Source organism: Leuciscus leuciscus, assembly GCF_965113295.1.
Source record: "Leuciscus leuciscus genome assembly, chromosome: 18".
Lineage (NCBI taxonomy): Eukaryota > Metazoa > Chordata > Actinopteri > Cypriniformes > Leuciscidae > Leuciscus > Leuciscus leuciscus.
The window spans coordinates 25472609-25495740 of NC_138742.1; the positions used below are offsets into that span (position 1 = coordinate 25472609).

At 41.0% G+C, this 23132-nt stretch overlaps 1 protein-coding gene and 1 long non-coding RNA gene across 2 annotated transcripts; one reads left to right on the forward strand and one right to left on the reverse strand.

Moving 5' to 3' along the window:
* The first annotated feature begins 1939 nt into the window (after positions 1 to 1939).
* prpf6 (PRP6 pre-mRNA processing factor 6 homolog) lies at positions 1940 to 23126 on the forward strand. Its single transcript, XM_082145058.1, has 21 exons — positions 1940 to 2171; positions 2644 to 2806; positions 2943 to 3061; positions 3145 to 3223; positions 3415 to 3591; positions 4259 to 4399; positions 6586 to 6680; positions 6761 to 6917; positions 11257 to 11419; positions 13045 to 13163; positions 14598 to 14816; positions 15078 to 15200; positions 15386 to 15507; positions 15677 to 15815; positions 16457 to 16576; positions 18057 to 18233; positions 18410 to 18543; positions 20442 to 20533; positions 20618 to 20732; positions 20890 to 21016; positions 22633 to 23126. The coding sequence occupies exons 1-21, from the start codon at positions 1981 to 1983 to the stop codon at positions 22783 to 22785; spliced, it is 2925 nt and encodes a 974-aa protein (XP_082001184.1). The 5' UTR covers positions 1940 to 1980; the 3' UTR covers positions 22786 to 23126.
* On the reverse strand, positions 19649 to 20070 carry LOC309480694. Its single transcript, XR_014199728.1, has 2 exons — positions 19900 to 20070; positions 19649 to 19822 (listed from the first exon to the last, which is right to left on the reverse strand). It is a non-coding gene; the product is annotated as an uncharacterized lncRNA (long non-coding RNA).
* Positions 23127 to 23132: the final 6 nt, after the last annotated feature.

The window sequence follows — 23132 nt, forward strand, 5'->3', positions numbered from 1 at the left end:
AAAAAATATCCGGACGTTTCTGTAGTTTTACGTAAATTGAGTCTGGCAGCTGAGCTTTGTGTTGGCCAATACTTCTGACATTGACATCATATCAGTAAGGGCAATATAAAAGAGAACTTTGGAGAGAACTTCAATTCATATTCCATTCGATTAGCCAATATCAGGCCACTGAAAGTAAGGGATTTTATTGTATTTGAATAAGTTGTGTGTTAAACACAGTCTGGTTCAGCAAGCATTTTTACTTGAATCTATAAGCTTTCAAGAACTGTCTTCTCAGCCCAGCTTAATTTTCTGAAGATGCATTTATTAAATTGACCTGCCGAAAGCCCTTGAGTCTGATGTGACAGTGTCTGTTTTCATTAGTGTCTGTTCAGAGAAATCCATAGCAGCAGCATTGAGGTAAAGCGAAGATGGTTGATGGATCCCAACTGATAAAATATGAACTTAAAATTAGCTGTTTACTTCCACTGGCATGCACAGATTGATTTTATTTAACATTAAGGTACAAGCACAGATTGAACTTTAAAAATATGAACTATAGCGTGCAACGTAGCCTTTATGGCACTCACCAAGAATGGATTCTTGAAGCTCCATTAAAAAATCCATTAAAACTGCTTACTCATTTAAAGTTTTAACATCAAAGTTTCAGTTTCTTACTTTAGTTTTTCGAATTAAAGTCACATGAAACGGAAGCTGCTGTAGTCATTTCTTCCCTATTGTGATTTATATCCAAGTGAAACCAATTAGGATGGTGCTTGATTTAATCCATGGGGAATTGATTGGATGGTTGTGGTTTGCAATTGGTGGATCTCCTGTGAGTGACAGGTTGCCCCGCCCTCACGCCAGTAAACACATCATCAGAGAAGAGAAGAGATGTCGCTGCAAGAGGGAGGGGAAGTTATATTGATTAAAGATTACAAGGGAACATGAATTTAAAACAGTAATGATGTACACAGATTAATCATTTATAATAAACACTGCAATATTTCATAAAAAATAAGAATTGTCAATTTTGATTTTATGGTGACTTGAAAAGAACTTTATTTTAACAAAAGTTTAACAAAACTTTTTTTTTACCAATGAAACAGAATTGCAGGTTTCCAAACTCTCCCACTGTCTTCCATTGGTCAGACTCGGAACAACAGAAAGCCCCGCCCCAAACTCACTCCATTGGTTGAGCCGATGTTGCTGCAATGGGCAGGGACAGAACCACAGTGTTTACACTTGTCAGGGGATTCGGGCTACAAATGATTTACTTTTAATTGTCTCTGCAAATTAAGCTGGAATAAAAGTAAGTATTATAGTACTAAAATACAAACTCTTCACCTTTAAGTGCTGTTCTGAAATATAAAGCAAGCCTCTGCTGCCCTCTGTAGATGACACTCACACTGATGATCTCATAAGTATACATTCTCTGACAATAAACATTAAGTGACACAAACACTGATCTATATAGAACATTATATAGATCACTGGACACAAAGCTTTATTAATAGTTGTATAATTTTAGTCCAAAAGGTCTCATTTTTCTGTTGTAAGAACTAACTCAATCAAATAAATGTGTAACGTTAAAGATCAGGATAGCTCATTTAATCATAATCATAATTTGAAATCAAAAGGATAGATGCATAAAATAAAACTTCAAATCAAATTCAACAAACCTAACAATATGATTTTCAATTTATCTTTTCAAAGATGATTATTTGATGCTTTAAGATGGAAGGGAAGGTTGAGGTCATACATAAAATGTTTACGTTTTTTTTTTCGTTTTTTTTTTTTTTTCTCATATCAACTTATTTCAGTTATTTTGAAATCATGTACTAGCTGTAATACAAAAAAATTAGGTCAAGCTACTTCACACCGCCCGTCTTATGGTGGCGATAGTGACCCTAAACTCACTCGTTAAAAACACACTTTAACGTCACCGGAAACGCGACTGTTGTTGTTCCGGAAGTGAAGCGTGTTGTCGGTAGCTCAACGATGGCGAGCGCCACAGCGAAGCAACCTGCGAAAACTGGGAGCAAAACCCCGGCCGGAGGAGCCGGAGGCGCCGCGAATGGAGCTCCTGCGATGCCGCTCGCGTCTCCGCTCATGGGGAGCTTGAACAAGAAGAAGAAGCCGTTCCTCGGCATGCCTGCGCCGCTGGGTTACGTGCCCGGTCTGGGCAGAGGGTGAGACACCCGTACAAATAACCTCAGTCTGATCCCAATGTATTTAACGTTACTCATTTGACTGAATAACACTGGCTGTTTTTTTTTTTTACATTTATATTAGACATCTAAGTTATATAAAGTTATGAACGTTAGGCTGTGCTATTTTGTGTATTATAATGTTTCGCTAATGTGTAAGTCGTTTTGATGTTGTCTTAATGTTATGTTGTAATGTTTATGTTCTGTGATTACTAGTAGGGATGTATATATATATCACAGAACATAAACATTTCAACATAACATTAAGACAACATCAAAACGACTTACAAAACAGTTACACATTAGCGAAACATTATAATACACAAAATAGCACAGCTATATAAAAATGTGGTTTTGATAATTTATTTGCATATTTCAATTTTTCTGAACTTTTTAACATTTTTCTGTGAACCCCAGTTTGAAAACGGCTGTTGTAATGCATTGTGCTCTGCAGTGCCACGGGTTTCACAACGCGGTCTGACATTGGTCCCGCTCGTGATGCCAATGACCCGGTGGACGATCGGCACGCACCCCCTGGGAAGAGGACGGTGGGCGATCAGATGAAGAAGAACCAGGAGGATGATGAAGAGGATCTGAACGACACTAACTATGATGAGGTACATCATTCGGAAGGGAGTCATGTTGACTTGATGTGCAAGATGGGATTGCATGCAAAAATGCAACTTAATAAATATAGAAAATTATGTTTATTTATTAGTGGCTTTGTAAGATGTGTTGTTCTGTATCCTCTAGTTCAACGGCTATGCAGGCAGTCTGTTCTCCAGTGGGCCGTATGAGAAAGACGACGAGGAGGCCGACGCCATCTACGCCGCGCTGGATAAACGGATGGATGAGAGGCGCAAGGAAAGACGGTGAGTGTGGACTTTCTTCTCTCATCAACGCTTGTTGGTTTTTGAGTAGCATCTCTTGCCTCATTTTATTGCTGTATCCGCAGGGAGCTGCGAGAGAAAGACGAGATTGAGAAATACCGTATGGAGCGGCCCAAGATTCAGCAACAGTTCTCAGATCTGAAGGTTTGTGTGGAACTGGGTTGTTATTGAGCTGCTGAATTATGATTATGTAAATTTGATTATTTCACAGTTTTTGCTGTATTTTTTTTATCACATAAAAGCAGCCTTGTTTCAAAAACATTTTTAAAAAATCGACTTTTGAACTATCGTGTAGCTGTCAACTAATACCCTGTTGCATTATCTGTGCCTTCCAGAGGAAGCTCTCTGAGGTCACCGAGGATGAATGGTTGAGTATTCCTGAGGTGGGTGATGCCAGGAACAAACGTCAGAGGAATCCCCGCTACGAGAAGCTCACGCCTGTGCCGGACAGCTTCTTTGCCAAGCACCTCCAGACCGGAGAGAACCACACCTCTGTTGACCCACTGCAAGCGGTGAGTAACGTTACGACACCGGTCACATCGTCTTTAAAGTCCCCTTGTAGTCAGTAATTATATCCCTTAAAACCCACGTTTAAACGTTTTTTCCCTCGGGGTAAAAAAAAAATTCTTCATACCTTAGAATAGTTTGAATGTAACTCTACACCCTTGCCTCATTTGATGTACGTGGTTCTATGAATATGCAAATTAGAGATCCACTCGTTGACGATCACACGTTAACCTGATTGGTTACAAGGCAGTTTGTGACATCAGAAACACCAGTGATTTCAAACCTTTGATTCACTGCAGTTTTAAGGAGAAAATACTCCGATGTTTGTGTTGAGTTACGAATTTGCACATGGTTTGTCTTAAAGCATATTAAAAACACCACATAGACATATAAACAACATTAAAAGTTTGATTTTCACCACAGGGGGACTTTAAGGAAAATTTGAGGAGTAAACCAGAGACAGACTTACTGCATGTTGCCACATTGTGCACTGTATGCAAATTTGTGTTATGTATGAGAAAATAAAATGACCTCTCATTGTCTAAGGCATATGAATATAACCAGAGCACAATGCATTGCAGTGTGGGATACAGGATTCAATGCACTTGACCGTTTCCTTGCAAAATACAAAACAAAAATTTAATTCCTAATTGAGATGCTTCCTTTTTTTAGCAATTTGGTGGGCTGAACACACCCTTCCCAGGGGGCTTGAACACGCCCTACCCAGGAGGCATGACACCCGGTGCTGGAGAGCTGGACATGAGGAAGATCGGACAGGCCAGGAACACACTGATGGACATGAGGCTCAGTCAGGTGACGCACCATAGCATTTTAATTCCATACTTAATTAGTTTGATTTAGGGATGTTAACCGATGACCGTTTGACCGATGGTTGACCGTATCAACGTTGACCGATCAAAGTTGTCGTTAGTCGGTAAAAAAAAAAAAAGTGATCTCTAAACAGTAGACTAAACGCTACTACAGTTAGCCATCTCATTCCAAGATCTTTTTGTGTTAAGTGAACAAATCCCTCCAGTGTTTCCCACACAGACTCATTCGTGGCGGTGCGCCACAGAATCAACACCGGCCGCCACATATTGCGTTTCGTTATAAAAAAATGTTTTATGCAATTTAAAACACGCAGCGTGTTCATTCAGCTGCATTTCCTTTCCCTGCTTTCCCTCCTTCTCTCTGTCACTCACGCGTCTCTCTCACAAGCAGTTTTGTGTCTCGCCAAAGCCTTATTTGATCGGTGAGTGATGTACATGACGTATATTACTGAGTGATGTATATTACTGCCAGAACGAGCAGAGAGAGATGCCCGGTCGCGCGCGCGCACTCTCCACCGTCTTCAAACTGTCTTGCTCTCACTCTCGCTCCCTCGCGCATATGAATTAAAATCAATTGAGAATTGACACGATGGTAAAAGATCGGAAGACCGAAGTTTCACGTGGAGCATTCGGGTATTTTTTCCCCCCCCTGAATTAGGCTACTGCTGGGTGTTGTGCTAAAAAAAAAAAAACTTTTTTACGTTGCCTTATCTTCTCTGAAAAGCGTTCCGCACATTCAGCTGACATAAAAAACACTTTCAATAAACAAAACAAAACCTATCCAATGATGAAATGTTTTCTGTGTTGACAAATCTTGCGCGATGTCCTACTGCCGGGATAATCACACAACGCGTACAAGTTGTGTAACATTACAAGTCCGCTAATGACACGTCCGATTCGCAAACTAATGACTCCTTTGAACCGATTCAACCAAAACAATCTTTTAGTTTAGACTGTTTGCGGTAAATGCAGTTGGGTTGTCGAGGTCAAAACTCTAAATAAACTGTGAATCAAATAAACTTAGCCTACTATAAATAATGTTATGTCATTTTTTTACTCTTACACTGAATGTTTGGATTTTGTGAAGGTGTGAATCATTTTTGATTAATATTTAATATAATAAAGTTCTGTGTAACAGATTATTAACGCAGATTATTAACGGAGATTATTATTTGTCCTCAGATTACATACAAGCTCCTCGGTGCCGCGTTTGCGGGACTCATGTTTCGCGCTGTAGGGGATTTAAAAAAAGTGACGTGAGTGGCAGTGTGTGTGTGAGCAGGAGGCAGAGAGATGCGACAGAGTTGCGAAATTGCAGGCGCGGCTCGAAATGGCTGTTATTTCAAATGGCGTATCATATTTTAAACTAATCGGTTAACCGGTTTCAACCGGCTAATGAGGCTCGGTGGTCGGTCAAGAATTTTTTTAGTTTTCGCCATCCCTAGTTTGATTTGAAGAAAGCCAAAAGTTTCTTCAGTGACTACATGCATTACATGCACCCTCATAATGCGATTATGATTAGATTAAGGGAGTATTGTGATTAAATGTTACCTTATGTAAAACAAAACTTTGGTCGAATTGATGCTATTTAGCTCATAGTCGTAGCAACCATAATCGTTGTAAACTTGCTTGTGACGTACACAAATGGCATGTCAGGCTCCTGCAGTTATACGCAGATTCGTAAAAATGGCGGTAAAGAAGGCATCGCATTTTTGGGCTGCTGAAGAAACTGAGTTCATGTTGACAATGTTGCACATGAATCTAATGCAGTGCATTAATGGTTGAAAGCACATTTTTAGGTGCATCCCTAAAAAACTGAGGCCACAGATCAAAGAACCGGCAACGTTATCTGTGTGACCAGAGTTCATCATTTATGCTGTTCATTGGGATATTATGTGAATAATGGTGGTAAAATTAACCACAGTTCTTAGCGAAGCCAGAAATAAGTTGTCCGTGTTGTAGTGTAACTGTTCATTTATAATTAACTACATGTACTTACTGTAGGTTGAGGGTTAGTTGCATGTAATTATGCGTAATTTACAGTTATTACTTTAGTAACGTGTAACAAAGACACTGTAAAATAAAGTGTTACCTTCCTTACTCTGGTTATTGTAAATAATCACTATATGGGTGAACATGTAAACACAGTCGATGTCTTTGTGTCTCCAGGTGTCTGACTCCGTGAGCGGTCAGACGGTTGTCGATCCTAAAGGATATCTCACCGATCTCAACTCCATGATCCCCACACACGGAGGAGACATCAGGTACTTAGTGTTTTACATCTGACCCTCATATCTAGGCTGTTTGTATTGCATTTGGTAAATGTCATTCTGTGTGTGCGCAGTGATATTAAGAAGGCCCGTCTCCTCTTGAAGTCAGTGAGAGAAACAAACCCCCACCACCCCCCCGCCTGGATCGCTTCTGCCCGTCTGGAAGAGGTGACCGGGAAGCTGCAGGTGGCCAGAAACCTGATCATGAAAGGCACTGAGATGTGTCCGAAGGTGAGAGATAAAAGGAAAACAGAAATGGTCAGGTGCGACTAAATTAAGGCATCAATATACACAAGGCGAAGTTCTTTTTCATTCTTTGCTTGTCGGTAAAAAGAACTTGGACAAACCTTTTGCAGCGATATACTGTTAGCAAACATACTGATGCTGAAAGCCACATTTAGATATGTAAATATGTGCTACACACTTTCAGGTGAATCTCTTGAATGAATGAATCAGTGACTAATACATTTAATTTACTCACTTGTCGCCACCTACTGGTGTAACGATGTAATCGATACAACCGTTATTTGAAGCGTCAAGTTACTTTCGGCTTTGATCGCTACCGCACACAAGTCTTTATAAACTCTGTACTTCTGTGATCATTTGAATTTTTGCAACGCATAAATAATGATACTGTGTGGTTGAAAAGACTGTTTGAGAAGCTGTTTCATACCTATGACAACTGTTCTGAACGTCTGAACTGCAGATCTGAATGTTCGCTGTTGTGATCGTTTGTCAAAGGTTTAATAGACATGGGGTGTTTGAATCGAGATTGTGATCTTTTAACGATTAATCATGCAGCTCTACAATAGAGCGGCTCTCCAATGTATTCAAGGTTTTATTCATGGACGTCTGACCTTAATAAACTGAACAGAAGCAATGAACCAGAGTAGATTTCAAAGTCAAAGAAGGAAGTGCCTCAGAGCTGCACCTTCCTATTAAATAATCGCCACGGACTAATGGTGGTTTGAAGGCGTTTACCAGGCAGAGCAAATTTTTCAGAAAGTTTGCATTGACGAGCTGTCTCGATCTCTTAAAGGCCCCCTGAAATAAAAATGTATGTGTTTTAGCTTTTAGTATGAATATGTTAGCCTTAAGGTTATGAATAAGCTGGTGTGTTCCAAAACAATGACAAAATTCACATTTAGGAGATATAAGCATTCTAAACTTAGTCTCTCACTTCTGCTAAAATGGATCACAGATTTGTATGACATCACCGTGGACTTCAGCTTCTAATCACATCTTCTGTCCAATCAAATGCTCTCTAGAATCTAAAGCTCCGCCCCCTGGGCCATAAATACCACCTGGCGAAATCGACCGTTGGCATGTCACGAAGCATGGGTGAGAGATGTGAGTTCGGTTGCTCAAACGCTCAAGATTTATCCCGTTTTCCTACTTTACGTTGGTTAAGAATGCAGTTTGTGAGGTAAACTAAACGCTATTGGCTTTTTGAAAAGGGGGAGGAGCCATTCAATATGTCCCGCCTTAGCTCCTTCCTGTTTCAGTGGAAATTACGTCAACGCATCATACAAAGCTGCGCGTTCCAAGGCACTTCAGTGGGCCTTTAAAATTAATTTCTTCGATTTCGCATGAAGTATTTAGAGGCCTTTATAATAATTTAGGTGCTAGAAAACTTGATTAAATTTACAAATGGGTCTCTGGTAATAAAATATAAAAGGGATAATTCACCTAAAAGATGATTGAATTACTTCTGTGGAAGAATGTCAGAATTTTTCAATCTTAATTTATGATAAAGGATCATCGGAACGACATCAGGTTGAGTAATTGATGACCGAATTTTCATATTTGGTTAAACTGTCCTTTTAAAGTAAAACAGAATAGCCTGACTCTGTGTGTCCTGTAGGGGGCGGTGTGTGTGTGTGTGTGTGTGTGTGTGTGTGTGTGTGTGTGTGTGTGTGTGTGTGTGTGTGTGTGTGTGTGTGTGTGTGTGTGCGAACCATTGAAGGTTTACAGCTTTAGGAATGTTGACAGTGTTGACAGGTTGTTATAGCGATAGATTTAGCTTGCAAAATCCACTTCCTAAAATGTTAAATATGGTTCAAGAACAACATAAAAATGTCATGGTAAATGAATTAGGCCTTGTTTATGTAAGCTGTGCCTTCAATTTTTCTACTGGTGCTGACTTTGGACTCGAAATGAAACCATGTCAGGCCCTTTTGCTCTCAGTGTGTGCACAGCTTCATTATGTGTTGGGAAATTCCTGCAGGCTCATTAATCAAAGTTAATAGTTCAGCTTCACATTTCAGCAGAAGAACAGTGACACGCTGGCTGTCCCACTTTGACGAGATCTCTGGGCACGATCAGTACGTTCAGACGTCAAACACGCCCGTGATGAACAAACATGCTGTTTTGGCAGCTGATTCATTTTGAGTGCTCATCTCCAGCTTCCTCCAGCATTCTCCAGCTCCTCCTCATTTACTCCTTACGTGCGTGTGAACTATTTACAAGTCCATTCTTTGATTTCTCTTGAAGGCCATGTACGCACTGCAGAGTTTCTGGAGTGACAACCGCGTGTAAATGCAAGATTGAGTCCCATAAATTATCCGTGTGTGTACGTGACTCACTCCCGAAACTGTGATGATTGACACCATGGTATCTATTGCAACGTTCTGACATCTCACGTGTTTTGGTATCTGCAATTAGGAACAAAGTAATATTGCAGTGTTGTGTTTAGCAATTTTAACTAAAGCACAGTCGACAGAGGCGTCATGTTTTGAATATGAGCGCACTCTTGCAGGGATTGTAGTTTAAAGGGAAAATTCACCCAAATATGAAAATGATCCCATGATTTACTCACCCTCAAGTCATCCTAGGTGTATTTGACTATCTTCTTTCAGACAAACACGATCAGAGCTATCTTATAAAATATCCTGACTCTTCCAAGCTTTATAATGGGATTGAATGGCGCTCTTGATTTTGAAGCCCAAATAAACGCATCCATCCATCATAAAAAGTCATCCATACGGCTCCAGGGGGTTAACAAAGGCCTGTTCTCACACTGTGTAGATTATTATTTTTTGTTATAGCGGTTGTAACTATTTGCATTTTTCAGGAGTTAATACAGTTGTCATTTCTGTAAGTTTCTGAAGTGTGTGTGTACAGACCTGGATAAAGCAGTAAATGGGGAATTGTTAAACTTCAGTGTGTATTTGGCCAAAGTGTGTTGGGGCCTTTATGATGTTTTAGGTGCAAACCAACAAACCATTTTGGTGATTTCCAATTATGTGGACAGAAAAAAATTATATTTGAGCTATTTTATCAAATTTCTTCATACAGAGCAGGGCTCCAGTCTGCTACTAAATGCATGAGGAAACTAAAGTCGTTTTTGGCTCCCTCATCATTTTTTTTTCCGGAGCCCTGATGAGGATGTTATCTGGTCTGAGATTTTGTCTGTTTTTAATTCTTTCCCCGCCAGCTTTTTTTTTTTTTTCACAAAGTCACTTGTACAAAGGCATTTGATCATTTTCACAAAACCTTCTTGGACCCCAGAATTTTTTGTTGTATGAATATCTGAACATGCAATATATCAAAAGAAAAAAGCCTTTTTTTATTTTTTTTTTTTTATTTATTTTTTTATTCTTCATGCGTTGTATTTTTTTTAATCAACACTTGCATGTGGGTACGTTTCATACAAAACATCATTTGTAACGTAAAAAAAAAAAAAAATTCAAACACTACTGTATGTCTGGATTCAGATTCAGGATGATGATCTAAACGTAGATGGAGTCCCTCAACACCCCCAAAGCTTCACAGTCGTTTCCTCTGTTTCCTCTTTCCTCTATATGCTGTTTAAAGGGTTAGTTCACCCAAAAATGAAAATTCTGTCAGTAATTACTCACCCTCATGTTGTTCCAACCCCGTAAGACCTTCGTTCATCTTCGGAACACAAATTAAGATATTTTTGATTAAAGAGCTGGCTCACTTCTTCATAGGCTTCTAAGACTTGCTGGCCCAGAAAATCCATTAAAGACATCGTTAATATAGTCCGAGTGACTACAGTGGCTCAATCTTAAGTTTATAAAGCGACGAGAATACTTTTTGTGCGAAAAATAAATAAAAATAACTTCTTTATTCCACTATTCATTTCCTTCTGTCTGGGCCTCGAGTTAATTCACGTAGTGTTTTAGCGCAGCGCGTCTGTGTTGTACGTCTACGTGTAAAGCTCTCAGATTTAATCAAAAATATCTTAATTTGTGTTCTGAAGATGAACGAAGGTCTTACGGGGTTGGAACAACATGAGGGTGAGTAATTACTGACAGAATTTTTTTGGGTGAACTATCCCTTTAATGTCTGATGATCGCATTATTTTACATGTGCATAAGCAATGCTTCTATCTCTTGTTTCTGCTCCTTTTTCGCCTGGAGATTCAGTACTCTTCCAGAAGATGTGTTATAGAGCCCCCTACCATATAACAGTGAAAACACGGACAGCCGGAAATGTCCTTCAATGGCTGGAAAGGGTTAATATAGAGTGCATTTGTGGATGTATTATCTTCATAGAGTGTGGATGTATGTGTATAATCTGTGGTTTGTGTGTGTTGTCTGTTCAGAGTGAGGATGTTTGGCTAGAAGCCGCCCGGCTGCAGCCTGGAGACACGGCGAAGGCAGTGGTTGCCCAGGCGGTGCGTCACCTCCCTCAGTCTGTGCGCATCTATATCAGAGCGGCTGAGCTAGAGACGGACATCAGGGCCAAGAAACGAGTGCTCAGGAAAGGTCAGTGTCTCTCTTCTATTCCTCTTCAGTTTTCTCTTTACACAGTCGCCTCCTTTTTTTTTCTTCTTTTTTTTCCTGCATACCTGTGTGACAGAGACGGATGAATTGTTAGTTATGTTTGAAAGCTCTATCAGTCTCAGCTTGTTAAAACGTCCTGAATCTCCCCCTTATAATAAAATATATCTCTAAACAGGCTGGCGGTTCTACTTCATCAATGTCTCTAGCGTGATTATCATGTTAACTCTGTAAAGTAATGTGCTTTAAGTGAAGTAATTAGTGTCATTAAAAATCCGATGCGCTGTCATTTTAGTTCCAGTTTGATGATTATTCATGATGTGTTTGCAAAGTAATGGATTTTGTGCTTTCTGGAGAAAATGTCTGAGGTTTTGCTTGCCCATGCAGGTGCCAGGGGGTTATGGGATACTTTAATTACAGGGGTAACCGCTGTATTTCTGCTTTTCCATAAACACCACCTACTGTCAGAGAGTGGATTTGCATTTCCATTCATCCCGTTTTCTCTTTTCTTGTTCAGACCATTATATAACATATATAATTTATAACATTTATGTTATAACATTTTATAAAGTAATTTTGTCAACTTATTATTTGAACTATAACGTTGTTTAAATAATAGTTTAAGGACATTTTACAGGTTAGGATGTTACCGTAGAGGTCAGTGCTGTTTCAAAACATTGCTTTTCTGTTGTTTTTCTATGTATGCACCAGACAGATGTCTTTGACGGTTGTGCTCGCAATTTGTGTTTTTTTGCAGCATCTTGTGCATCATCGTTGTGTTTTTATAACACTGCAAGCTCTCAAGGCAAATATTTAAAAAGCTAAACTTATTTTAGCTTGACACATTTTTTTTATTTCACTGCCTTATTTCTTGTTTCTGATCCATATTTATATAAAAGCCAATGGTATGGCCAGCTGATGAGAACCAATAACCATAACCTCAGTTTTATCACCTTTTAAACAAAGAAAGTTACATTTACATTTAGTGAGCAATGACACCGCCTCACTTTTTCCGTGTTTACAATGAATATAGATCTGTGTGTCGTCAGCATAAAAATTATACTTAATACCTCCTAGAGTTTGTAAAAGCTGGCCAAGCAGGAATAGAGACTAAAAATTAAGGGTCCTAAGATTGAGCCCTGAGGGATACCAGTAGAAACTGGTCCATTATCAGACCTGTATTCGCCTAAAGCAACAAACTGTCTGCGTCCGATCTAATAAGATCTAAATCAGTTTAAAACGGTGCCAGAAATACCAAAAGTTTCAAGACGATTAAGTAAAAGTTTGTGGTCCACAGTGTCAAATGTGGCACTAATGTTGAAGAAAATAAGAATAGTAGAAGATTTATTATTTTATTTCGTAGAGAGAAAAGCAGTGAAGTGGTTTTGGTGAATAAAACAGGAAATTATATCATAAAGGGGAAAGGTCAGTTCAGATTTCCAAAAATTATGTTTATGAATTATTTCATGAGAAGAAAAAAGAAAATAAAGAAAATATTAAGTGGAAGGAGACTTGCATTGGTAAACATTAGCACTAGCTGCACTTTTTGTTTAATTAAAAAAAATCATATCTATGTACTGTTTTTATTTAATATCTGCATGTCTCCACAGCTCTGGAAAATGTGTCGAAGTCGGTGCGTTTGTGGAAGACCGCTGTTGAGCTGGAGGAGCCAGAGGATGCAAGAATTATGTTGAGCAGAGCAGTCGAGTGCTGTCCTACCAGTGTTGAGGTACACACACACACACACTCTTGTACATCTTTCCTTGTGAGAACATTCATTGACACAATGCAATCTCTAACCGCTTAACCCAGCCTTACCCATCACCACTAAGTGCCTTAACCTGAACCCTTACCCTAAACCTACCCTTAACCTAATTATAACCTTATCCCTAAAACCAAGTCTTGACCCTCAAACTGACCTTTAAAAGGTTCTCAGAAAGTGAGGACCATCCAAAATGTGTTAATAATAGCTATGTTAAAGGGATACTTCACCTCTGGAAAGATGAATGTGTATTTAAAATAGGTCATTTATGTAGAAGAAATGTGAAATTTGGAGCTTTCTAGACTGAGAAAAGCCAGAAAATATATTTTTGGCTCATGTGGATGAAAGACAACAACTCCCAGAATGCACTTGCTTCGCTGCCCTAGGAGGCCACTCCCAAGCCATGCCTACCGGTAAGAGAGCGCAGTTTAAAACAACAAGGCTAGGCTACCAGTGAGTCTCCGTGCCGAGTTTACCCGGGATTTCGAGATCACCCAAAATGTCCGGGATTCCGCTTTTGCGTTCTACAGTCGCCATTCATTATGTTTACTGTGGTGAGCAGGACGAGGCTGAGGGGCGCGGGAGAACAGCGCGAGGCCGGTGGCGTGATATCTGATGACCGACACCGAGACGCACCGGTCTCATATCTCTCACGGAGGAGCGGGAATTTTCTTAGCAATGTTAAAACGCACATCGACTGATCACTTGTTTAGCGTTCACGTAAACACTACATTCAGATTCACCAATTGGAATGAATTCAGTTAGATTGAAACAAAAGGTGTGCATGTAAACAATGAATGGCGACTGCAGAAAGCAAAAGCCGAATCCCGGACATTTTGGACGATCTCGACGGCCGGACATGTCCGGGAAAAAGAGGATGGTAACCCCTAATACTCAGCTTTCTCCACAGAACAAGAGCCTGCGAGCTTAGCTTCCAAAGAATGACGGCTGAAACTATGTGTACATTCTGTGAGTGAGATCCCACCCTCTATGGGCGGGTTGAGAACATGCGGGACAGCCCCTACTACTGGCTGTAGTCTTTAGCCTCTGGCCAAAAAATACTCTGATGACGCAAAATGACAATTTTTGTGTCATCGGAGGATTTTTTCCAGACAAAAAATACATAAATCTCTCGTCTCAGGGGGACATGAGGGTAGAAAGCACGGTAATTCGAAAATACTACAGGTTTTCTTCTAATACAAAGCTTAATGCTAAATCCTGGAGTATCCCTTTAATGCAACCGGCCCCTGTTCCTCACAAACATGGTTGTACGTGTACACACACACACACACACACACACACACACACACACTCAAACGGTCCTAATCAGCCAAAACCCATAAACCTGTTTATGGGCCATAAATCAGATTGCTCTAACAGTGTTTTCCTTGTCTCCCGTAGCTCTGGCTGGCTCTGGCCCGATTAGAAACCTATGAGAATGCCCGTCGCGTTCTGAACAAGGCCCGTGAAAACATTCCCACTGACCGGCATATCTGGATCACCGCTGCCAAGCTGGAGGAGGCCAACGGCAACACACAGATGGTGGAGAAGATCATCGACAGAGCCATCACATCTCTGAGAGCCAACGGCGTGGAGATAAACCGTGAACAATGGATTCAGGTCTGACGAGCTAGATTTCATGTTTAAGAGGTTCTCTGGCTTTACTAACTACTTGTCATGTATATTTTTCAATGAAAGCTATTATCTGAGGATTTTAATAAAAAAAAAAATAAAAAAAGTGAAAAATCCAGTCTGGATTGAGTTAAATTTCTCAGTTAAGCTGCTTTGCCAGATCAGAGAAAAATATTTGAATGCTTCTGCACGCAGGCAATATCAGGCTGTTGATTTGTAACTGATGTCTGTTTTGTTATCCCGTCTCAGGATGCAGAGGAGTGTGATAAGGCTGGCAGCGTGGCCACATGTCAGGCTGTGATCAGAGCTGTGATTGGAATTGGCATTGAAGAGGAGGACTGCAAACACACATGGATGGAGGACGCAGACAGTGTAAACATCCTCTCACCTTCACGCGCCCACGTTGTTTTCAATCAGCACCACATATTTGTTTATTACAACCGTTTCCAATCATTTATGATGCTATATTACAAGATTTAATGTCTTTTTCAGCAGTACTACAGCTGGATGTGATTACTGTGATATCTGATGCTGATTGGCTGTTGTTTTTGCTGTAGTGTGTGTCTCATGGGGCTCTAGAGTGTGCTCGTGCCATCTACGCTCATGCGCTCCAGGTCTTCCCCAGCAAGAAGAGCGTCTGGCTGAGGGCCGCTTACTTTGAGAAGAACAACGGTACACGGTGAGAAATACTCACTTCCTCTCACTTCCTCTTCAAGTCTCACTGGCTGAACTGAATTTCAGGCACTATGGAGACAGGAAGACAACAAGGCCTATTTGTGTTTGCCCACTTGTATTTGTTCTAGACCATTAGACTTTGATTTAAACTGATTTGAATCTCTTTCTTTCAGAGAGTCGTTGGAGGCTCTGTTGCAGAGGGCCGTTGCTCACTGTCCCAAGGCTGAGGTGTTATGGCTCATGGGTGCTAAATCTAAATGGTTGGCCGGAGACGTTCCTGCAGCCAGAAGTATCCTTGCTTTGGCTTTCCAGGTAAGTGGCTTTTCCCTGTCAGCTCTTCAAGATCCATGACTACATAATTAGTGGCAGCCGTTTCTATTTTTATTATATATAATTAACACCACAGCATTGTAATCATGAAGCAACTGCACAACATGCACTTATTTGTACAAAAGCAATTCACTAAATACTTGTAAAGAATAGTGGTGACTGTTGTCTTCACACTTAACTGTCTTTATGTATTTTATTTTATTTTAAAGCCATTTTTAATTGACAACAAATAAATAGAAATATTACCGTTATTAGATTTAAAAAAAAAAATATATATATATATATATATATATATATTATTTTCTAATTATTATATAATTCTTTTTTTAAACAGCCTTGGTGAGCATTAGAGAATTCGATAGTAAAAACTGTAAAAACATTGCAGATTCAGTGTCATAACTGGTCTAGTCATAACTGAAAGAACACTTCAACCAAACAAAACTTAAAATTAAAGAAGCAGAACAACAACAAAAAAATCTAAAGCTGAACTGCGTATCAGTGCTCTGAGTGCACACTCATTTCCTGAAACTAATCGTTCCACTTTTTGCAGTATTGAAGTGTTCACTGGGATGAAGGCCAGTAAAAACTCATCCCTCCTCTTTCTGTCACTCTCTTTGTGTTAGGCTAACCCCAACAGTGAAGAGATCTGGCTGGCTGCCGTGAAGCTGGAATCGGAGAATAACGAGTACGAGAGGGCGCGCAGGCTGCTGGCCAAGGCCCGAAGCAGCGCCCCCACTGCCAGGGTGAGCGGCCCAGTGTTCAGACCAGCCCACTGAGTGTCAGATAGGTGTAACTGCTGCTATGTCATGCTGGGGACACCCATCTGCCGGGAACACAGTTTCGGTTCTGCAAGTTGTTGTGATTTCTCTTTTATTTTGATTTAAAGAGATAAGCGATGAGATGTAGATGAAGGGTGAGTCTCCCTGTAAAAGTGCTTGTGCAACAGGGTTTTGAATGTGACACTAGCAGGAAGACGATTTACAAAGGCATGGCTAATGAAAAGAGATTTTTCTGTTTTGCTTGTTTTGGAAGCGTACCATGGCATGACGGGTTGGTGCGCGGAAAGTAGGCTAAATTTAAGTGAATCTGTGAGGCAGCACATGCACATACACATGTCAGCCGAGATGAGGTTAAACTTAATAAACCTAGATAAGAACCTAGTAACTTAATATACCTAAAAAGAACCAGTGATACCTTGCCTCATGTTAGGCATCATGTGAAGGGTTGATTTGAATCTTTGCCGAATGTGTGACTGATTTACATTTCAATTAACCTTAAAATAAAAGAAAATTATTATATATATTACACATACACATACATGCATACACACATACACACACACACACATATATATAAATTATGTGTTATAATGAGTATGTATGCATGTATGTATGTAATTTTTTATTTATTTATATATATCATCACATGGTTTGCTAGATTAAGGGGCTGACACAGCTTACCCACTGACTCATTTTACCCCACTCTCATAAAAAAAAATCAAAAGCTGTTTTAGACTTTACTTGAACTTGCCATAAAAGATTAAGTGTTGAGACATGACAACTTGGACTTGAAAAATATGGACTCCGCATCGGAGAGTTATGAACATGTCTGCGTGTCACTGAGTTCGACACGAGAGAGATGCGAAACAACAAGCATGAAGCCAGTTCTATTTACGAATGTTTATTGATTCAGTGTTGGTGACTTTGCACAGTATTGTTTTTACACGATAACTACACAAATGTGTCTAGGGATTATGTCAAATGAGCTCTTTAAGTGGATTGGTAAGCAGCTCACAGCAGATGTAACACAGAAGTACTGTGGGATTTTTGGGAGCAAATAGAGAATAGAAGGTGCTAGAATAGCCTCCTGCCTGGGCTTGTTTAACTTTTGGCTCCAGTAAAGAGTGTCAGCATCTATACAAATATCAAAGGATCAAATGTACCTCGAGCACTTGGCAGGATTCCTCATAAGTGCTAATGTTATCAAAAAAACCAAACAACACGCAATTTATGATTTCCTGCACCTATGGAAACTAGCCATGTGAGCTTCATACGGGAAAGGCATCATGAAAATCGCCCTGGCTATTTTTTCGCACTTACAGACACTATGCGTTTCACACACCCTCAAAAGTCATGTTCAAAATGACACCTACATCAGAAAGACTTTAAAGACTGTTAAAAGCTTTATATGAGTTGTTATAACTGCTTTATGTGTTATTTGTAGGTGTTTATGAAGTCGGTGAAGCTGGAGTGGGTGCTGGGTAATATTGAAGCAGCACAGGAGTTGTGTACAGAGGCCCTAAAGCACTACGAGGATTTCCCCAAACTCTGGATGATGAGAGGACAGATCGAGGAACAGTCAGAGAGCATCGACAAAGCAAGGGAGGCCTACAACCAGGGAGTACGTTTTGGGGATCTAGAGATGCTTTACCATAATTTAACCTTTTAGAGTGAAGGTTTTCAAGTAATGCAAAACCAAAGTCCAAATAATATTAAGAACAAACTTGTTTTTTCAGTGAAAATGTGTAAAAAAAAGTGCTATTGTTGTCATAATGTTCTTCTAATGTATCCGTTCAGCTGAAGAAGTGCCCTCATTCCATGTCATTATGGGTCCTCCTGTCTCGGCTGGAGGAGAGAGTTGGGCAGCTCACGCGTGCTCGAGCCATCTTGGAGAAAGCACGCCTCAAGAATCCACAAAGCCCTGAGCTTTGGTAAGAATAATGAGTCTACAGATTCATTGCGGACTAAATTCATATGCAGGTAGCAAAATTATGTATTCTACTATGGCAAAGGCTCAGCTCATGAATATTAATTCACTTGGTCTGACGTTGCCACATAAAGGCCAGAGTGACACCAAACCAACAGTCGGACAATTTCGGGCCATTGTTGAGCGTCTTGTCAGCTCAGTTTTTTTGGCAATAGTTGGACCCCTGGCATGTCAGCAGTGAAGCCCGTTGGTGAGAGAGGTAACTGACTGGCTGTTCAGGTAGCGACTCAGTGCTCAAGAAAAACACAAGTGACAAAGGCAAGCAAATGACTTCATCTCATCTGTCATCTGAGCATTAATCAATATGCAAATATTTTCACAATGACATGGTTGTCTGGAATGAAAAAAGTGATGACCAACTGATCAATATGATTAATTGCTGCTTTGTTTGTATATCCGCGGTCTTAGCTCTTCCGTTTTCCCCTTTTCAAATTTCAGATATGGACTACTGCCGCCTGCTGGCAAGGAGAGATATTTATCTCTCGCAGGCTCAAAACATAAGCGCTGAATAACGAATATAGACTACTGTCACCTGCTGGCAAGGAGAGTTATTTATCTCTCGCAGGCTCAAAACGTAAGCGCTGAATAACGAATATAGACTACTATCACCTGCTGGCAAGGAGAGTTATTTATCTCTCGCAGGCTCAAAACGTAAGCGCTTAGTTACAAATATAGACTACTGCCACCTGCTGGCAAGGAAAGTTATTTATCTCTCGCAGGCTCAAAACGTAAGCGCTTAGTTACAAATATAGACCACTGTCACCTGCTGGCAAGGAGAGTTATTTATCTCTCGCAGGCTCAAAACGTAAGTGCTTAGTTACGAATATAGACTACTGCCACCTGCTGGCAAGGAGTTATTTATCTCTTGCAGGCTCAAAACGTAAGCGCTGAATAACGAATATAGACTACTGTCACCTGCTGGCAAGGAGAGTTATTTATCTCTCGCAGGCTCAAAACGTAAGCACTTAGTTACAAATATAGACTACTGTCACCTGCTGGCAAGGAGAGTTATTTATCTCTCGCAGGCTCAAAACGTAAGCGCTGAATAACGAATATAGACTACTGTCACCTGCTGGCAAGGAGAGTTATTTATCTCTCGCAGGCTCAAAACGTAAGCGCTGAATAACGAATATAGACTACTGTCACCTGCTGGCAAGGAGAGTTATTTATCTCTCGCAGGCTCAAAACGTAAGCGCTTAGTTACAAATATAGACTACTGCCACCTGCTGGCAAGGAAAGTTATTTACCTCTTGCAGGCTCAAAACGTAAGCGCTTAGTTACGAATTTAGACTACTGTCACCTGCTGGCAAGGAGAGTTATTTATCTCTCGCAGGCTCAAAACGTAAGCGCTTAGTTACGAATTTAGACCACTGCCACCTGCTGGTATGGAGAGTTATTTCCTCTCACGCTGGTGTAAAACATACGGCTAGTTGGACGTTGACTGTAGTCTTTGCAGTGTATTCAAACCCAACTTTTGATTCAGACGCAATTTGACACCAATCTTTAATTCATGTGTCTGGGCCTTAGAATTCAATGAGCATCTAGTCACAGAACCTATTTAATATTAACAAGAAATGCCTTTGCTGTAGCAGGATTCATCAGTTTAACAGCTGCCTAGCAACTAATTGCTAATCCCGGCCTTTCAGTTTTCAAACTTAATAGGTGAATATCATGTTACCTAATTGATATTCATAAGCTGAGTTCTCATCACAGTACCATGTGAGGCATGAACTTGGATCCAATGAGGACTCATCGAAAAACGGCAGAACTACTTTTTGTTCAAGCCAAGGTTTAATGACTCACCAAAATAATAGTAGGTGATTTCAATCTCAATTTCTCTAGGCTGGAGTCTGTCCGACTTGAATACAGAGCGGGATTGAAAAACATCGCCAACACACTCATGGCCAAAGCCCTTCAGGAGTGTCCTAACTCTGGTAAGCCATGCCTTTCACCCATGAACAGATTCTTCAAGAGCCTCTGCACAATATCACACCTCAACACTCACTTCTTCCTGTTAGGTATCCTCTGGGCCGAAGCAGTGTTTTTGGAGGCCAGACCTCAGCGCAAGACCAAGAGTGTTGACGCTCTGAAAAAGTGTGAACATGATCCTCACGTACTTCTGGCTGTGGCCAAGTAAGACTTCTAACCATACTCTTGCCAAAATTCTCCCAACCCTAAATTCCAGTTTGCCCACCCACATTCCTCTTGGTTTTTTTTCTTTTATCTGCAAGAACAGGCTGACCTTTTCAGTTGCATTTATGCTATATCTGTGTTTGTGTACCGTGTGCAGATTGTTCTGGAGTGAGAGAAAGATAACGAAGGCGAGAGAGTGGTTCCTACGGACGGTAAAGATTGAACCAGACTTGGGTGACACCTGGGGATTCTTCTACAAGTTTGAGCTTCAGCATGGGACAGAAGTAAGCATTCAGTCACTTTATTACATTAATGTGTTCTTCAGGACCTGTTTTATTCTCAGATCTTTTTGTGTGTGTGTGATGCAGTGATTGTAAATTACATTTTTAAAGAAATAGTTCATGCAAAAATTAAAATTCTATCGTCATTTACTCACCCGTTCCACACCTGTACCTGTAACTTTCTTTCTTCTGTGGAACATAACGGAAGAAATTTTGAAGGGTGTGCTGCTTGTTGTTCCCTTTTGAGGGAACTCACACTGCATCGGTAAGGACGCTTTGGCCAGCGTAACGCGTCTGAAGTACGTATGGAACTAATCCAATCCTGATTGGTGTTACGTTATGACATAGCATGTGACGGCGTACGGAAGCTACAAAGGGATGCCGCCACACAACAGAGTTAGCTTTTGCTCTTCAGCAAGCGCTCTGTGTTGTGTGAAGTATCTATTTGGTGTTGTTTGTCATAAAGCATTTGTTTCAAAAGAAAAATAATGGCGGGTGAATAGTTCAAGCAGTGTGCATCCCTGCTCGAGATACATTACGGGTGGGGACACACACACAAGCTTTGTGTGCACTGTTTGGGAGAACAGCACGCCCAGGCAGCCCTCGAGGGGGTGTCAGGATCCTGACCTGCGAAGGGCTGTCGATGGCCCCTTTCGAACCTTTGGAGTCAGCTTCCGCTAAGAACCTAACGCTCAAGGTTGCTTTTCTCCTGACTATTACATCCCTCAAAAGAGTGGGGGACCTCCAGGCCCTTTCTATCTCTCCAGCGTGCCTGGAGTTTGCCCCTGGTGGAGTTAAAACTATCTCACATCCCAGACCTGGCTATGTGCCTATGGTCCCTTCCAGCATGGCACGGTCCACGGTTCTGCTGGCTTTTTATCCCCCACCTCATGTGGCGGTGGAAGAAGAGAGACTTCATCTGCTCTGCCCTGTCAGTGCATTGAGTATCTACATTCGGAAGTCATCTCAATGAAGGAAGTCAGATCAGTCGTTGGTGTGTTTCGGGTCACCCAGGAAAGAGTTTCCCGCCTCTAAGCAGTCCATTAGTAACTTGATAGTTCAGGCAATTGCCTCTGGTGCGTGGTTTACCTTCACCTTTGGCCTTGAGGGCTCATTCTACGAGAAGCATGGCTTCTTCTAGAGCCCTCCTCTCAGGGGCCCCCATTCAGGAGATCTGATATTCGTTCCCCAAATTGTCGTTTCCGACGCAGTGCGAGTTTCCTCGAATGGGAACGTCTCGGGTTACGACTGTAACCCTTGTTCCCTGAGAAGGTAACGAGACACTGCGTCCCTTTGCCATGCCTCCCTTACCTGGGAGCGACTTGCTTCAATCGCAGAAGCAAACTCTGTTGTGTGGCGGCATTCCTTCGTAGCTTCCGTGTATGCCGTCACACGCTGCGTCATGACACACCAATCAGGATTGGATTAGTTCCATACGTACTTTAGACGCGTTACACTGAGGGGCGTTCCCCAAAGTGTCGTTACCGACACAGTGTCTCGTTCCCTTCTCGGGGAACAAGGGTTACAGTCGTAACCCGAGACGTGTCCAAGCAGTTGGACTGGTGAATCCAGGTCTTGTGTGAGATCTCATCTCCTTACTCTGGTGTTCTCTCCCTCAGGAGCAACAGCAGGAGGTAAAGAAACGCTGTGAGAATGCAGAACCGCGGCACGGCGAGCTGTGGTGTGCCGAATCCAAGCACATTCTCAACTGGCAGAAGAACATCGGAGAGATCCTGGTCCTCGTGGCTGCAAAGATCAAAAACACCTTCTAAACTTTGGGACTAATATCAGATACACAAATCTGAGCATGTTTGGTTTAGCAAATAATGTTGTTTTTGAGTCTGTGGATTTTTTTTTTTTTTTATGCCTATTTTTCCACTTTTAGTGTGTTTGGCTTTCTGGAACTGTGATGATTCAGGGCTGTTTCCATTACACATGCTGTTATGTTCAGGGTGTTGTAAAGTCTAGTCACATCCAGAGATGGATAGAGAGTCCATTTTGAATTTTAATTGCCAGAACGATGGCATAGCCTCTTATTCTGCTTCTCATTATGTGTATGTGTAAATGTGCTGCTTGTTTATCAGAAAATAAATGAAGTCTGATTTGTTTCAGATATCAG

Excerpts from the sequence above, each read along its gene's own strand:
- prpf6 (XM_082145058.1), top strand. The coding sequence starts at position 1,981 with ATGGCGAGCGCCACAGCGAAGCAACCTGCGAAAACTGGGAGCAAAACC. Across the intron at positions 13,164-14,597 it reads GCTGTCCTACCAGTGTTGAG|CTCTGGCTGGCTCTGGCCCG; the intron begins GTACACACACAC and ends TGTCTCCCGTAG. Across the intron at positions 15,201-15,385 it reads GGATGGAGGACGCAGACAGT|TGTGTGTCTCATGGGGCTCT; the intron begins GTAAACATCCTC and ends TTTTTGCTGTAG.